This window comes from Polypterus senegalus, chromosome 8 (assembly GCF_016835505.1).
Source record: "Polypterus senegalus isolate Bchr_013 chromosome 8, ASM1683550v1, whole genome shotgun sequence".
Classification (NCBI taxonomy): domain Eukaryota; kingdom Metazoa; phylum Chordata; class Cladistia; order Polypteriformes; family Polypteridae; genus Polypterus; species Polypterus senegalus.
This window is the reverse complement of record NC_053161.1, coordinates 145,428,360-145,443,639: the sequence shown is the minus strand read 5'-3', so window position 1 is coordinate 145,443,639 and position 15,280 is coordinate 145,428,360. Positions and strand designations below refer to the sequence as shown.

Below are 15,280 nucleotides of genomic sequence, written 5' to 3'. Positions count from 1 at the left end.
TCTCACCAGGCACTTTAAGCAGTAACTGTGTTACTTTGCAAATACGTCACCAACAACAAATATATTGGTGATAAATTCAATATTAAACAGAAGTCCTCTTGCCAGTTTAAAAATCTGATTTACTGCATTAGTTGTAAGAGGTGTCCAGCGATCTACATAGATGTAACAGGGAGATGACCAGCAGAACATTTCGGGTATTTGATCAAGCCATTAAACTTAAAGATCTTAAAAAGCCTTTAAAAGGTCACTTCACATCCCTTCACCATAGCCACACTGATCTCTCCATTTGTGTTGTTTAATAAGGGTTCAAAGACACTTTTTAAAGAAAAAAAAAAAGTTCATTCTCATGCTGCGATCACATATTTCTCCAGATCTTAATTACCAACTAACTTTTCAATCTAACCCTTCACCTTCTATAATGGCAGCATTTTCTCACCTACTTTCACCTTTTCTCCTTTCATCTGCCCTGACTTTCTTCTCTCCTTCCCCTCCTACTCTTTTCTTTTTAGTTACATGTCCAATGATGGTTATATAGCCAAAATGTTGTGTTTTTCACCTTCTTTTTCTTTTCATCATGGAAATAACCTTTAACTTTTTTTCCCCATGAAGATACATGCTGACACAGTCCCAACACTACATTTACGTTAGTCAGTTGTGTAAAATAAATATAACAAGTCAGCCAACAATTATATCTTTTTGGTTGGATTGCATTTGGAGCGAAGGGAAAAAATACCACTTACCTTTAATTATTATTTTGCAAACCAATCAACAGCCAATTCAAACATGAATGCAGCAGAAGGTGCGACCAGCAAAAACCACCATTATAGAATTAAAGAATTTGCAGCTGTTCATTGCAGATGAAGGACATCCTGTTCAGAGAATCTGTCTTTGATCAGAAAGTACACCAACCCCAAAATCTTGATCCATGTTTCCCCATCTACTACTGTATTTTCTCCATGTCACATTGATAATAGGGTTACACATGGGAAAATGTCACCTCACTGAGAGTGGCACCTTTCAAATTAACAAGTCTAGTTTTTAGAGTGAAACAGCAGGGTTAAACAATTATTTTGGCAACTGGAATTAATTTTGTTTTCTATGGTTTCTTAAGTCAGAAAACTTACCATCACAAATTTCTTTCTCATCAGGCTTGGTTGGATCTTTGACACCATAGAATCCATCCTGACAGACACAAGCAAACGAGTCCAGCGTATTGATGCAGTGAGAATTGTCATCACAATTATTAAGCTGGAAAGATGCACACTCATCAGTGTCTGCAAGAAAAATTAATGAGACTTTTTTTTTATTAAATTAGTAATTACTGCAAAATAGAGATTATTAGCTTTGCGGTTTTTTTAGATTAATAAAATGACCGGTGGCACAGAATTATCAATAATCTTTCAGCCAAACTCAATATTTACCCAGTATTTAACCCCTTTCCATTGATTAACTTGTTCATCCTTGTTTCCATTTAATTTAATTTTTTTTTCAGAACATTAGAACAATCTAGAACAGGCCATTCAGCTCAACACCACTTGCTAGTCTTCCAAAATAACAGCAAATTGAGTTTTGAAAGTCCCTAAAGTCTTACTGTCTATCACACTACTTGGTAGCTTATTCCAAGTGTCTACCGTTCTCGGTGTAAAGAAAAACTTCCCGATGTTTGTGCAAAATTTACCCTTAAGTTTCCAACTGTGTCCCTGTGTTCTTGATGAACTCATTTTAAAATAACTGTCTCAATCCACTGTACTGATTCCCTTCATAATTTTAAAGACTTCAATCATGTTACCTCTTAATCTTCTTTTGCTTAAACTGAAAAAGCTTATCTCTTTTAATCTTTCCAAACAATTAATTCCCTGTAGCTCTGGAATGAGCCTAGTCATTCTTCTATAGATTAATTATTTCTGTCTGTCCTAGGAGTATGGGTTACAAGGGATCATCTGGTTCCATATGGCACGCATGTCCATAACAAACCAGTGATCCCATACCATAGCTAATGCAGGAGGGAACAATTGATCCTGAGAGTAATAAGTGAGAGAGAGGAAACCGACACCCTGTAGGAGTCTCTGTAGGAGCCAATCAATTATTCTGCTATATTCATGCATTTTCTGTGCATACCACCATATGGTATATGTAAAATCACTGTTTAATGATTATTGTAAATAATTTTTCTCTGTGCTCTTAAATGTTTTATGCATCCTTAGGCTACAATTTGGCCTTCATATTATAAAGAAGATTTTTAAATTTTATATTCATATAAAACAGTTTCCTGGATGTGGAATATATGCCTAATGGTACTTTCTCTTCTTTCTGTGAACTATTTCCTTGGTATTCCTTTTGATTTTGGCTTTTGAATAAAACTGATCAAAGTAAAAACCTTTTTATGTAGCAAATCCAAGCGCCACTGTTGGCTTCTCTTTGCTTGCATAAATAACTTGCACAGATTTGACATGACAGACTCTTCACGGCTTAGGAGGCCATTTTTATTCAACCTAGTGTGTCCCATTTAGTTTGTTCCGACTTTGCTGACCTGGTGGCCATGCTTTTCCATTGATGAGGAAATTCATACTGAGGAAGGCTTGGGTGAACATTGTTTCCCCCCAAAACCCCATGATGCTTTCCAATGCCAGCATAACATCATACAAAATGTAGCAGCCTTGTGCAGAACCTTCATACCCGTGTGCTTTAACTCTTTCAGGGCTGATGTCGACTTTTGTCAAACTTCAGGAGTAGAGGATGTTGATCAGCTGTAAACTGCAACAAAACTCACCCTTACATTTTGTTTGACTCTCTTTGCTAGAAGGAAAGTTACATAGCTTTGATGAGTTAACCTCGATTCCCTACACGTGTGTGAGTAGCAAAGAGCAAACAACCTCTAAAATGGTGCGGACATCTGGCAAGAGACCAAAGTGAATGTACAAAGCCAAATACTCCATGGACCTTTTACGTAATTTCGTTGAATAGGACTCTGAACAGTCAGACTCAGAGTTTGATGCAAGTGATCTGGAGATGGATTTCAAAAACAAAAGTGAGGTACCAGCTTCCTCTGATCGGTCCCAAGCTGATCGTGGTGCTGAACATTTTCGTGTAGCTGATGCGCCTATGGAAGTGTTTGCCTGGTAGGACCACCACTTATGACAAGAGGTACAAACCAGATTGCATCACACTGCAATCCCCATCACCCCCAACCTGCTGTGCGAAGACAACCAGGCAGCTGGCCCACCATGATTTCCTGCTGACCATCGAGGCGCCCCCTACACAGCAACTGCTGCCAGAGATGCCGAACATACACCAACAGCAGGCATAGTACATAGCAACAGACGTTTTATGTTGACTTATGTGTGAAACCATTGCTATTTGTGCTTTTCAGAAAACTGAGATTTTTGGAAAAAGATTCAGCCCTCAAAGAGTTAAGATCATTGTGGAGCTGTTTCGGGCACGGCCTGATGTCGCTACCTGATCAATATTCTAACCTTTCATCATGTATGGGGATTTAAAAAAAAAAATCTGCAGTATTTTTATTTCAAGGGTACATTAGCAGACCATAATAAACAATATTATAAGTCCTGCCACTGGACTTATAGCACAGATCTTTGGCCATGCAGCGTTGCATTGCAAATTATGGATGACAATTTCCCTCCCTGGGAAATAAAACACATACAATCCTGTGAAATAGCAACAAAATATTTATTACTGTTTACAAGGTGTATCTATCTACTTCATGGAAGAAAAAAGGCATTTGCATAAAGATTGGAAACAAAAAAAAGAGACATTCAAACACCACCCGGTGCCAGAACTTCAAACAATGGAACAAGACTCTGCTTCATTGCACTACTAATGTGTTTCCCAAGATTGGAACTCTCTGAACACAGTGATATATACTGTATCTACTCTCTCTATATAAAAAGATTGGTGAAATTGGGCAACATTTTCATGCAATGCTCATTTTTCTACATAACTAAATGTCATAAGGCATGCATCTACTGTATATATCATACTTCATTAGGAGAAAACAATAATATACTCTCGTGTTATACAATCAATTCACATACATTAAACAAAATACCTAATATACATCCTCTCTTCTAATAACATTATTAGTTTAGTAGTGTGTTAGCAGTCAACAAATAAAGCCTACATAATACTCACACACTTACAAATTGGAAAACAGCATAAACATTCAATTGCTGTCAAAATTATGACTGCTGATCATGAAGGAGAAGTCACATTCCTTTTGTATAAAATTAAGGGAACACTTAAATCACACATTGGGTCTCAAAATATTCAAGCAGAAAATCTGTAGGCCTACTGGGTAATACTGTGCAATTCATTGAGATCAAAATGATGTAACAATGGTCAATGGAAACCAAAATCACCAACCCATTGAGGACTGGATTAAACATCACAAATTCAAAAACTGAAATTACTGGCAAATCCAACTTGTGTGAACCTCATCATGGCAACTCATAATGTGACTACCAACAACGTCTGGGCATGCTTCTCATGAGATGGCAGATGGTGTCCAAGTGAATCTCCTCCCAGAAAAGGATCAGGGCTTCAGTGAGCTCCTGAACAGTCTGCGGCACTACTTGGCAGAGTTGGATGCATAAATACAGAGGTTCTCAACTGGATTCTGGTCTGAAGAACGTGTGCGCCAGTCAATGGTATCAATGTCTTCCTCAGCTAGGAACTGCCTACTGTATATGCTCTAGCCACATGAGGACGGGCATTGTCCTGCACCAGGAGGAACCCAGGACCCCATTTTGTAGGGCTCTGGCAGTGCTCCTCCTATTCCTCCTCACACAAAGGAGCACATACTGGATCTGCTGCTGGGCTGATGCTCTTCTATGGTACTGTCCAGCTCTCCCCGTGTAATGGCCCATCTAATGTTAGATCTCCTCCATGTTCTTGAGACTGTGCTAGGAGACACAGCAAACCTCCTTGTGAAGGAACATGTGGATGTGCCACCCTGGACGAGCTGGACTATCTGTGCAACTTGAATCGGCTGCAGGTACCACCTCATGCTATACCAGTAATAACCAGGGGCCTCATGTATAAATGGTGCATACGCACAAAAATGTTGCGTATGAACGTTTCCACATTCAAATTGCGACGTATAAAACCTAAACTTGGTGTTAAGCCATGCACATTTACACACTAGCACCAACCCTGGTGTACGCAAGTTCTCTGCTCAGTTTTGCAAACTGGCGGCATCCAGCATCAAAGCAGTACTTCAGTTCCAGTGTGGTTTCCCTTTCTTTTTTAGGTCTACGGACACGGCTTTATAAATACACTGAAATTAACCGCATATTGTTTATTAGTTTAATGCATCTGATTGTAATTAACCTGTAACAATATAAATGGTCCACAGAATGGTCAAACTATTCTAAATACCATAGCTGCTATAGCATTGTTACTCTCACTGCACCTTTTTTTTTCTTCTTCTTTCAGCTGCTCCCGTTAGCGGTTGCCACAGCGGATCATCTTTTCCCATATTACTCTCACTGCACCACTCGGAGTATTTATATCACTGTATCTTAGGGGGGGAAATCACAGCTCTACAGCAGCCGATCGGAAAGAGAATTCGGTATACAGCATCTAGCACATGCTGCCTCAGCCATGCTGTCTATTGAACTGCTCTCATACGGCAAACACTTCAGAGCCTTTCCTGTAAGGACCTCGCAGTTCAGAAACAGTTTCATCTCAAGAACTATAAAGGCACTCAATCAGACCATCAATTGCTCCTTGTAGAATGCTTTGTACTTATAAGTGCAATTACCTCACTGTAAACTTGCGATACAGTTATAATATTGCACAACCTGAGCCACTTTATAAAGCGTGTATTTACATATGATGACAATATAATTTTTAAGATGAGATGCAGCAAAATATGTTTATTATACAGATAAAACTAACTTCATTTAAATAACCTATATTTTTAATAATTAAACATGTGAGGACACAGTGTCACTGCGCTAGCGATGAGCTGGTGCTTCGTTCACAGATTGTTCCTACCTAGCACTGTATTCTTGCTGGTGCTGGTGCAACAAGGGAAGGATAGATGGATAAAATAATTAAACATGTACTATGAAGATATTTCAATGTTCCTTAAAAGTTCTGAAGAATCTGCATTCTCAGCTTACAGATGGCTTAATGTCTATTACAGAGCTGATTGTGTGGCGATTGGTTACTTGGAGAAAGAAAAGGAAGGACAGGAATTAGAGGTTAGTACATTTGAAAGAGACAGTACTGCTGCAATAAATTATTTCATCGAAGGTCGTGCACAGCGCAGCAAGCATCTTACATGAGGAAAGAACAATCACTGCGCCACCATGTTCCCATATTTAATAACATGCTTCAACTCCTATCCCCATGTAAATGATATCAAGTATACATCTCAATATTATAATTATTCAGAGAGCTGTAATATCACAAATGTAATGGATTCTGTGTTCTATAGGTGGAAGGGACAGCCCGTTTAAGAAGCAGGTAGTGATTCACGCACATAGAAGATCAAATACAAAACAAAGCATTTAACGTGCTACATTAGTTACGATGGGATTTGAGAAATTAGTAAATTAAACAATTTTAAGATGAAGTTTATGATGTTCTACTTTAATGACAAAATAAACAACATGATTAAAGTGGAAATTTGGAGATTAAAGTTGACATTTTGTGCTTTTTTCCCCACTGTGTGCCTATTTTTTTTTCCTCTGTACCCTAATAAGCTTTCATATGACACTCAGACGGTGGGCTATGACTTGCTTTTTCACGGCGACTTTGATATGTGACAACTTTTTTATTTTGGGCACTGTGTGACTTTTGTGAACTTGAGCTTTCAAGTTTCTCCGACACTCTATGTCACTCAATCAACTTCCTTTTGTTGTTTATACCACTGTTTAAACCAACAAATAGTATGTTTTTTTCCTTGCCTCCACTTGGTATTCTTCTATTTTCCCCCATCCTTTAGCCATTGCCTTTTCACATAACGCTGAGTTTAAGGGCTATTTATATTGATTTGCATATTCAAAGATGCGTAATTCTGGGAGGAGATGGGGTGGGACAGCAGGTGTGTTACTTTTCATGCTGACCGGGATTTATGGAGCGGAAGAACGTGGAAGGTGGCGTTCACACAGATTTATGCATCTGGATTTATTTGTGCATACGTACATTTCCACTTTTGTCCGTACGCCATTTTATAGTGTGAATTCTACGCACGACATTATGCATGAGGCCCCTGGACACTAGCAAAACTCAAACACTTTCATTTGCACCAAAGCAGGCAAAGCTTATTCACAATCGCTTATGCTTCCTAACTGGACAGATTGATATCCCAGAAGCTTAATTAACTTGGTGCTCAACTTTGATAATGAAGTGTTCCCTTAAGTTTCTGAGTAGTGTATTTTGACTTGTTGTTAGTCTGATGCCATCTGTTGAATATTTCAGTTTGCATCTTGGTTAGTACTGCTGCCTCACAGCTTAAATCACATTCTGAACCACAATAAACAATCCAGCATAGTTGGCAGATGCTTTGTTGGTCCTCAGGGACACTTAAAACACCATTGCACCATTATAAGTCACTCAAAAAAGTTCAGTTCCTCCTTCCCCATTGGCTTCAAAGCATTTTGTGAAGTTCAATGAAATTTGCAGACATTTCCAAGATTTCGCTGAACTTATGGCAAAGCAGTCCCTGCAAAGTTCACTCATCGCTGTGTTAATCAAGATATAATTAGTTGCTTTACTGTGTATTTAACCAAATCTCTACTTTTATATGTATACTATGTATTTTGTAAAAAGGTGTATTTTACATGTAACCTTAGTGTACAAAGTGTCATTTGATTACTCTAATTAACCCAATTTAAAAAATGTAATATACCATAATTTTTCCTAATTTACTAGTTAATACTTACCATTCCAGTAAAGAGTGCCATTTTTCAAATCTGCAATATATGGGAGGTTTAAAGATTTAATGTGTTCCCATTCTTCGACATCAGATAAAATGGAGCTTGCATCATCAAAAAATACACGAACTTGAAAATTAATCTCTGTTTTGTTCTCTCTTTTGGTAAAGTCCTCCAAGGTAATGTCCACTCTGCTTGCATTTTTGTAACTGCTGAATATGTTCTCCAGCTTAAGAAAACAAAATAATGAAAATAACATCATTATACAACATTGGTATACATATGCTTACTGTTCCACTTATTAAATATAATATACACACTACATAAATACAATGTATTATTATATATATACACACACACACACCCCAACAACAACGATAACTATAATAGAAATGCTTTAATGGTGGATGGAAAATACATTATTTGTCTTTAGACTCCTCATTACATATAACTGGATTTTATCAGAGCTTAAGCAGCTACAAATAATGGATGCAATGTCTAATTCAGCTTGTGGACAAGAGGCACACTCATTCAATCAGGCTAATTTAGGATTGTCAGTGAAGCTATCACATACACCTCTGGGACACAGGATGAAACTGAACAGCTGATTATAATGGTATAAACTTAACACAGCATTCTCAGACATGATTTACATTATATAATAAAGTAGGATATTGTGCTAAGCTGCACCCAATTGTTCCTACTTCACAGCAACATCAAGAATAATATTATAATGAGCAATGAGATTAGAAAAACTTCGACCCACACCACATATAACAGGCATGTCTATTTAACAATGAATGATCCACAGCCATACTTTCAGAAGAATAACTTTTCCAATGTTACAAACCACAGGAAACACCTCGTAAAGTAACAATTAAGACTAAGACTAGCCACAGTGATTCCAGCGCTGTTTCTGAAGTTGCATTTGCTCTTCCAGTGTTCCCAATCATCTTCTACTGTGACGCAACATTAGTCTCTCCATGATCCCCCTTTATCTTCTGCAAGGCTCTATCTATCCAATGCTCTGGGAGGCTCTAACAGCATCTAAAGTGTAACGTAAATGTTCCATGGGGTCATGGATTACAGATACCTGTGTGACAGTTTGCTGGCAATCACCCATTCTACCCATCCTTCCTTCAGGGCAACATGTGGATTACTACAGTATATCACTTGCAATTCACATGTGTGCGCTTATCCACACGTGGGGCAATGATCTTTATGTGTGTGCTGAATTCTGCCTGAACGCCATCTTCTGGCAGCTGCTAGCAAGTTAGGACAGCTCAAGAGTTCTCCTAAATTCTGGTGAAGTTAGGAGTAGTTTCTTAAATTAGGAAAATTAACACAATGCCTTTTCTCCAGCTCTAAAAGTAGGACCGAATTTTCATTACTCAGAGATTTTGGAGCCAGTCAATACCATTTCCCTACTCTGAGACACTTAGTAAATATGGGCACAGACATCAAATAGAGCATAATGATAAGTAGGGTGCCAAAGAGACATGTAAGATTGAGGGTCAACCGAGTAGGAGTAATAATGTAGCCACTGTTGGCAGTTTGAAGTCGGGCTTTAGAACAGCTTCAGAAAATCTCCAGGGTATTACAAATGTCTTTCTTCTGGGGAAGCAGGGACTATGGACCCTCTGTGTGGTTGGGCTTTACTGCATTGTTAGGTAAGCAGCCGAATTCTTAGGTGGGGGGTGTGAAGAGATTTTTCAAATGAATCCAATTCATCTTTAAGTTTGTCTTTATATTGAACATTATAATTAAAATATTTTTGTTAAGAATACAGGCGATGCAGTACAGGAGCCAACAACATACCAAACAAGATGCAATGCCAAAAAAATGTACTGTAACTGTACAACAATATTACTAAATGTTAAAACATATTGTATGCCAAACAATGCAAGTAAAACACTGTTGAATGTTTAACAGCAATTAAGTTATGGAGCGTATTTACATTGTAGGATTACCACATGATTATTACGACATTCTGGTATCTTACAACATTCCAAAAATATCCAGATTAGGTGCATTGTTGAGTCTAAACTGGCACACTGCCCTTTTACAAATCTGAAATGAGTTAAGCTGGTCTAGTATAAAGAAATATAGACATTTGCATCTCCGTGTACTTACACTTTACATACTGTATTTAATTCTCCAATTCTTGCCAAAGTAACTCTAACACTTTAATAATTAGTAGAACACAATTCTACGCAGTGAAACACAATCTCATTCTCACTACATTTCTTACTTGCTTTTCAGTATATTTTTCAAAAAGTTCTCTGGATTTTGAAGAGTCCTCTTGAAGGTAGTCTGGTAAAGCCCATGGTAGCATTAGGGAAAATGATGGTTCAAGTGACACATGCTTCTGATCATCTTCAAACAAACTTGAACCTAATAAAATAGACAACTTCCTTATCATAACAGAAAATCATTGCTAGGCTTATAGGATCAAACAAAAGAAAAAATGAACTGGATTGCAAAGATGTCTAGATAACAGTCTGGTATAACCTACAGGACAGATTCCTGACTTGTATTATTGCACAGAGTCGGTGTCAGGAGCACACACAAAGTGGCAGGATTTGGAAGGTTGCTTTTCCACAGAAAAAAATAGTAACTTGCAGGACTTCAGTGTGGCTCACCATCTTGCTAAATGTGATGGACAATGCAAAGCCTTGCTATAATGTAAATCTAGCTGAACCATTAATGAACTGGGCAGGATGATGAATAAAAAATGTTATTTATTTAACAAATCTGTAATCCAAAAAAGAATAATTAAAATGGGGGTAAGACGACATATGCCAGATAGCCAGGAGATATGGTGGACAAATTTAAACTGACTGGAGATCCAAACATGAACAAATTCACTAGACAGAATACTTAATCCAAAACAACAAAGGTCAAAAAAAGCTCACAAATAATAAAAACAACAAAAACAGTGGCTATCACAAAGGAAAAGTACATAAATTCTTATACCCACCATGAGAAACCCCCTTTATTTCCCCTGACCCTCATTAGGAAACTCATACATAGTGAGCACTGCACAGCAACACAGAGATAGGAGAGGCCAGAAGTCAATGGCATGTGAATGAAAGAACTGCGGTGGAGGGAGCACCAGGTCCCAGGGACAATGTACTGGATGAGCTACTTGTACAAATATATGAATGGATCTGTGGATACTGACATCCCCACATGAATGGCTTTACACCTGTCATTGCCTGGATTGCTTCCAGATCTCCACAATTCCTGGCAGAGTAAGAAGGTTTAGAGCATGGATAGAAACAAAGGATGGATTGCAGGCCATTGGCAACCACTTCAAGGATATGTTTCCAGCTCATTCCTGTTGCCACAGGGATTAGAATTTGCACCTGACCATGAACTGGATAAGGAAAATTAGAACATTGGTGGATTACAGAATTAATTGTTGTATAGGCTCATGCATGCTATAATTAGGATTGGTTCTAATCTCGCATGAACCATGACAGAACTAACAGGTTTAGAAATGGATTAATAGATGGATAAACCGTTGGGACACTGGTGACCACTTTTAGGATGGGTGTCATCTTGTGCTCATTGTTGACAAGCCACCTGTGACCCTAAAAAAAGATAATTAGATTTAAAATAAGGGTGGAGTGATCTGTTAAATGCAGGGTACTAGCAGAGTTTTCTGTAGGGGTTGAACATTTGGTGTGCTAGGATTGGCCAACTTTATTTGACTGTTAACAGGAAAAGTAGATTTAGAAGAAGGATGGACAGACTGTTGGAAATTGGATTCCTGAGTTAAATGTCTATTGTTCCTTATATACAGTAAACTCCATGTTCTTGAAAATCATTAACAGATTATTAACTACAAACCCTTGGCACACTATAGAGGAAATATACACACCCCTGGGAAAGGCCCTGAGGAAGTAAGACCTCTGTCTGAAAGGTTGCAAAATAGAAACAATAGTTTAAAATTGTGAACATGTGAAAATTTATTGAAAAGAACAGGCCTTTAAAAGACAAAAATAAGGATTTTACAGTTTCAGTATTCTTAACTGTGCTGGAACCATTCGAATGAAAAATTTAGAACCCAGGTTAATAATAATAATAATAATAATAATGATAAGTTTTATTTATGTAGTGCTTTTCATACACTCAAGGACACTTTACAATTCAACAAAAACACATTAACAAGATAGTAGAAATTACATACAAGAAAATTAATAATACTCATTGAAGAGATGTGTTTTAACAGGAGTTTGAAATGAAGAATACATTAAGACTAAGAGGAAGAGCATTCCAAATTTTAAGGGTACTCACACTGAAAGCTCTGCCACCTCAAGTTACTAAAATGCATTTAGGTACAATGAGCAACAGCGTCTGATGATCTTAATGCACGGGCAGGAGTGTAAGTAGGCAGTAGCTCAGACAGATAATTAGGGGCTAAACCATGAAGGGCTTTAACGGCGATGAGAATCTTACTGTATATTTGATTCTTGAAATAACTGGTAACCAATGCAAATCATAAAAGACAGGAGTGATGTGAGCAGATTTTTTAGTGTGTGTAAGTAAATGAGCAGCAGAATTCTGAACATATTGTAATCTATTGATATATTTAGTCTGGAGGCCATAAAACAATGCACCGCAATAGTCCAGACGGGTAGTGAAGAAAGCATGAATGAGTTTCCGTATCTTTCACACTGAGGAAAGAATGCAGATGAGCAATGTTGCAGAGATGGAAAAAAAGCTGTCTGTACTATTGAGCTAATGTGTGGTTGGAAAGTAAGGAACTGATCAAAAATGACACCCAAATTATGGACTGATGCTGAGGGTTCAACCAGGATCCCATCGACATCAATTATTACCCCACAAAGGGTAGAGATGACAGATTTGGTACCAACCAATTGGATTTCTGTTTTATCAGGATTAAGTCATAAAAAATTAACTGGCATCCAATGATTGATTTCCCAAATGCAATCAGTCAATGCAACTGGTGAAGATGTTGTAATTGCATCAACGCTTATATAAAGTTGTGGGTCATCGGCATAGCAGTGGAAGCTTAGACCATACCGACGAATACTCTCACCTAATTGGAACGTATTGATGTTAAAGAGAATTGGACCTAGAACTGACCCTTGAGGGATACCTTGTAAGAGTGAAGTTGTGGCAGATTTGTATTCCAGAATGAATACATGTTATTGACGATCACTGAGCTATGATGTGAACCAAGAAAGAGCAGCACCAGAGATACCAATAGCTGAAAGTTGGAATGGTAAAATGTTATGATTAACTGTATCATATGCTGCGCTTAAGTCAAGGAGAACTAGAATAGCGGCCATCCCAGAATCTGCGGTTATAAGCAAGTCATTGACTACCTTAAGTAAAGCAGTTTCAAGCAGGTTATGCAAGTTTAAATAATCATTGAGTTGAGCAGCAACAACTTTTTCCTTGATCTTAGCCATAAATGGAAGATTAGAGATTGGGCGATAAAATTTTAGCTATAATGGATCTAAGCCAGGTTTTTTTTTTTAAAACAGAGGTTACAGCACCCTTCCTTGAACCTCCACCTTATCATGGTGGAGGGGTTTGCGTATCCCAATGATCCTAGGAGCTCTGTTGTCCGGGGCTTTATGTCCCAGGTAGGGTCACCCAAGGCAAACTGGTCCTAGGTGAGGGATGAGACAAAGAGTGGTTCAGTAAACCTCCTATGAAGAACAAAAACTTTGGACAGCGTTTTCCCTCACCCAGATGCGGATCACCGGGGCCCCCCTTTGGAGCCAGGCCTGGAGGTTGGGATTGATGGCGAGCACCTGGTGGCCGGGCCTGCACCAATGGGGCTCGGCCGGGCTCAGCCTGAAGAGGCAACGTGGGTCCCACTTCCCATGAGCTTACAACCTATAGGAGGGGCCAAGGAGGTCGGGTGCAGTGCGAGTTGGATGGCGGCCAAAGGCGAGGACCTTGGCAGTCTGATCCTCAGCTACAGAAGCCGGCTCTTGGGATGTGGAATGTCACCTCTCTGAAGGGGAAGGAGCCTGAGCTAGTGTGCAAGGTCGAGAGGTTTCAACTAGATATAGTCGGGCTCACCTCGATGCACAGCTTGGACTCTGGAACCAATCTCCTTGAAAGGGGCTGGACACTTAACCACTCTGGGGTTGCCCCCGGTGAGAGGCACCAAGTGGCTTTGGGCATATTTATTGCATCCAGAGTTGGAGCCTGTTTATTAGGGTTTACCCCAGTGGACAAGAGGGTAGCCCCCCTCCGCCTTCGGGTTGTGGGACGGGTCCTAACTTTTGTTTGCGCGTGTGCGCCAAACAGCAATTTGGAGTACCCACCGTTTTTGGAGTCCCTGGAGGTTGTGCTAGAGGGCATACCTTCTGGGGACTCCCTTATTCTGCTGGGAGACTTCAATGCTCACATGGGCATAACAGTGAGACCTGGAAGACACCCCGACTTGAACCCGAGCCGTGTTTTGTTATTGGACTTCCGTGCTCATCACGGATTGTCCATAACGAACACCATGTTCAAGCATAAGGGTATTCATATGTGCACTTGGCACCAGGACACTCTAGGCCTCAGTTCAATTATCGACTTCATGGTTGTGTCGTTGGATGTGGCCACATGTCTTGGACACTCATGTGAAGAGAGGGGTGGAGCCGTCAACTGATCACCACCTGGTGGCGAGTTGGCTTCGATGGTGGGGGTGGATTCCGGTCAAGCATGGTAGGCCCAAACATGTTGTGAGGGTCTGCTGGGAATGACTCCCACCTTCAGCAGAACTTCGACCATGTCCCGAGGGAGGTGGGGGGACATTGAGTCCAAATGGGCCATGTTCCGTGCCCCTATCGTTGAGGCAGCTGTGGCCATAAGGTGGTTGGTGCCTGTCGTGGCAGCAATCCCCGAACCTGTTGGTGGACACCGGCGGTGAGGGATGCCGTCAAGCTGAGGAAGGAATGCTATGGGACCCTTTTGTCCTGTGGGACTCTGGAGGCAGCCAATAGGTACTGACAGGCCAAGCGGAATGCGGCTTCGGTGGTTGCTGAGGCAAAAACTTGGGCGTGGGAGGAGTTCGGGCAGGCCATGTAGAACGACTTCTGGACGGCTTTGAGAAGATTCTGGTCCACCATCCAGCATCTCAGGAGGGGGAAGCAGTGCAATGTCAACACTGTATATGGTGGGGATGGTGCGCTGCTGACCTCGATTCAGGATGTTGTGGGTCAGTGGAGGAGTACTTCGAAGACCTCCTCAATCCCACTAACATGCCTTCCAATGAGGAAGCAGAGCCTGGGGACTTGGAGGTGGACTTCCCCATCTCTGAGACTGAGGTCACCGAGGTGTTCAAAAAACTCCTTAGTGGCAGGGCCCCGGGGGTGAAAGAGATACGCCCGGAGTTCCTTAAG

General features: G+C 40.0%; 1 protein-coding gene across 2 annotated transcripts in view; it reads right to left on the bottom strand.

Annotated features, from left to right (window-relative positions):
• Positions 1-15,280, bottom strand: part of LOC120534364 — a 78,900-nt gene that overhangs the window by 27,859 nt on the left and 35,761 nt on the right. For both annotated transcript variants that reach the window (XM_039761900.1, XM_039761899.1), the window contains exons 10-12: positions 10,153-10,295; positions 7,911-8,130; positions 1,125-1,274 (exon numbers count right to left, since the gene is read on the bottom strand). In XM_039761900.1, the coding sequence (XP_039617834.1) occupies positions 1,125-1,274; positions 7,911-8,130; positions 10,153-10,295 (513 nt within the window). The remainder of the gene's footprint in view (positions 1-1,124; positions 1,275-7,910; positions 8,131-10,152; positions 10,296-15,280) is intronic.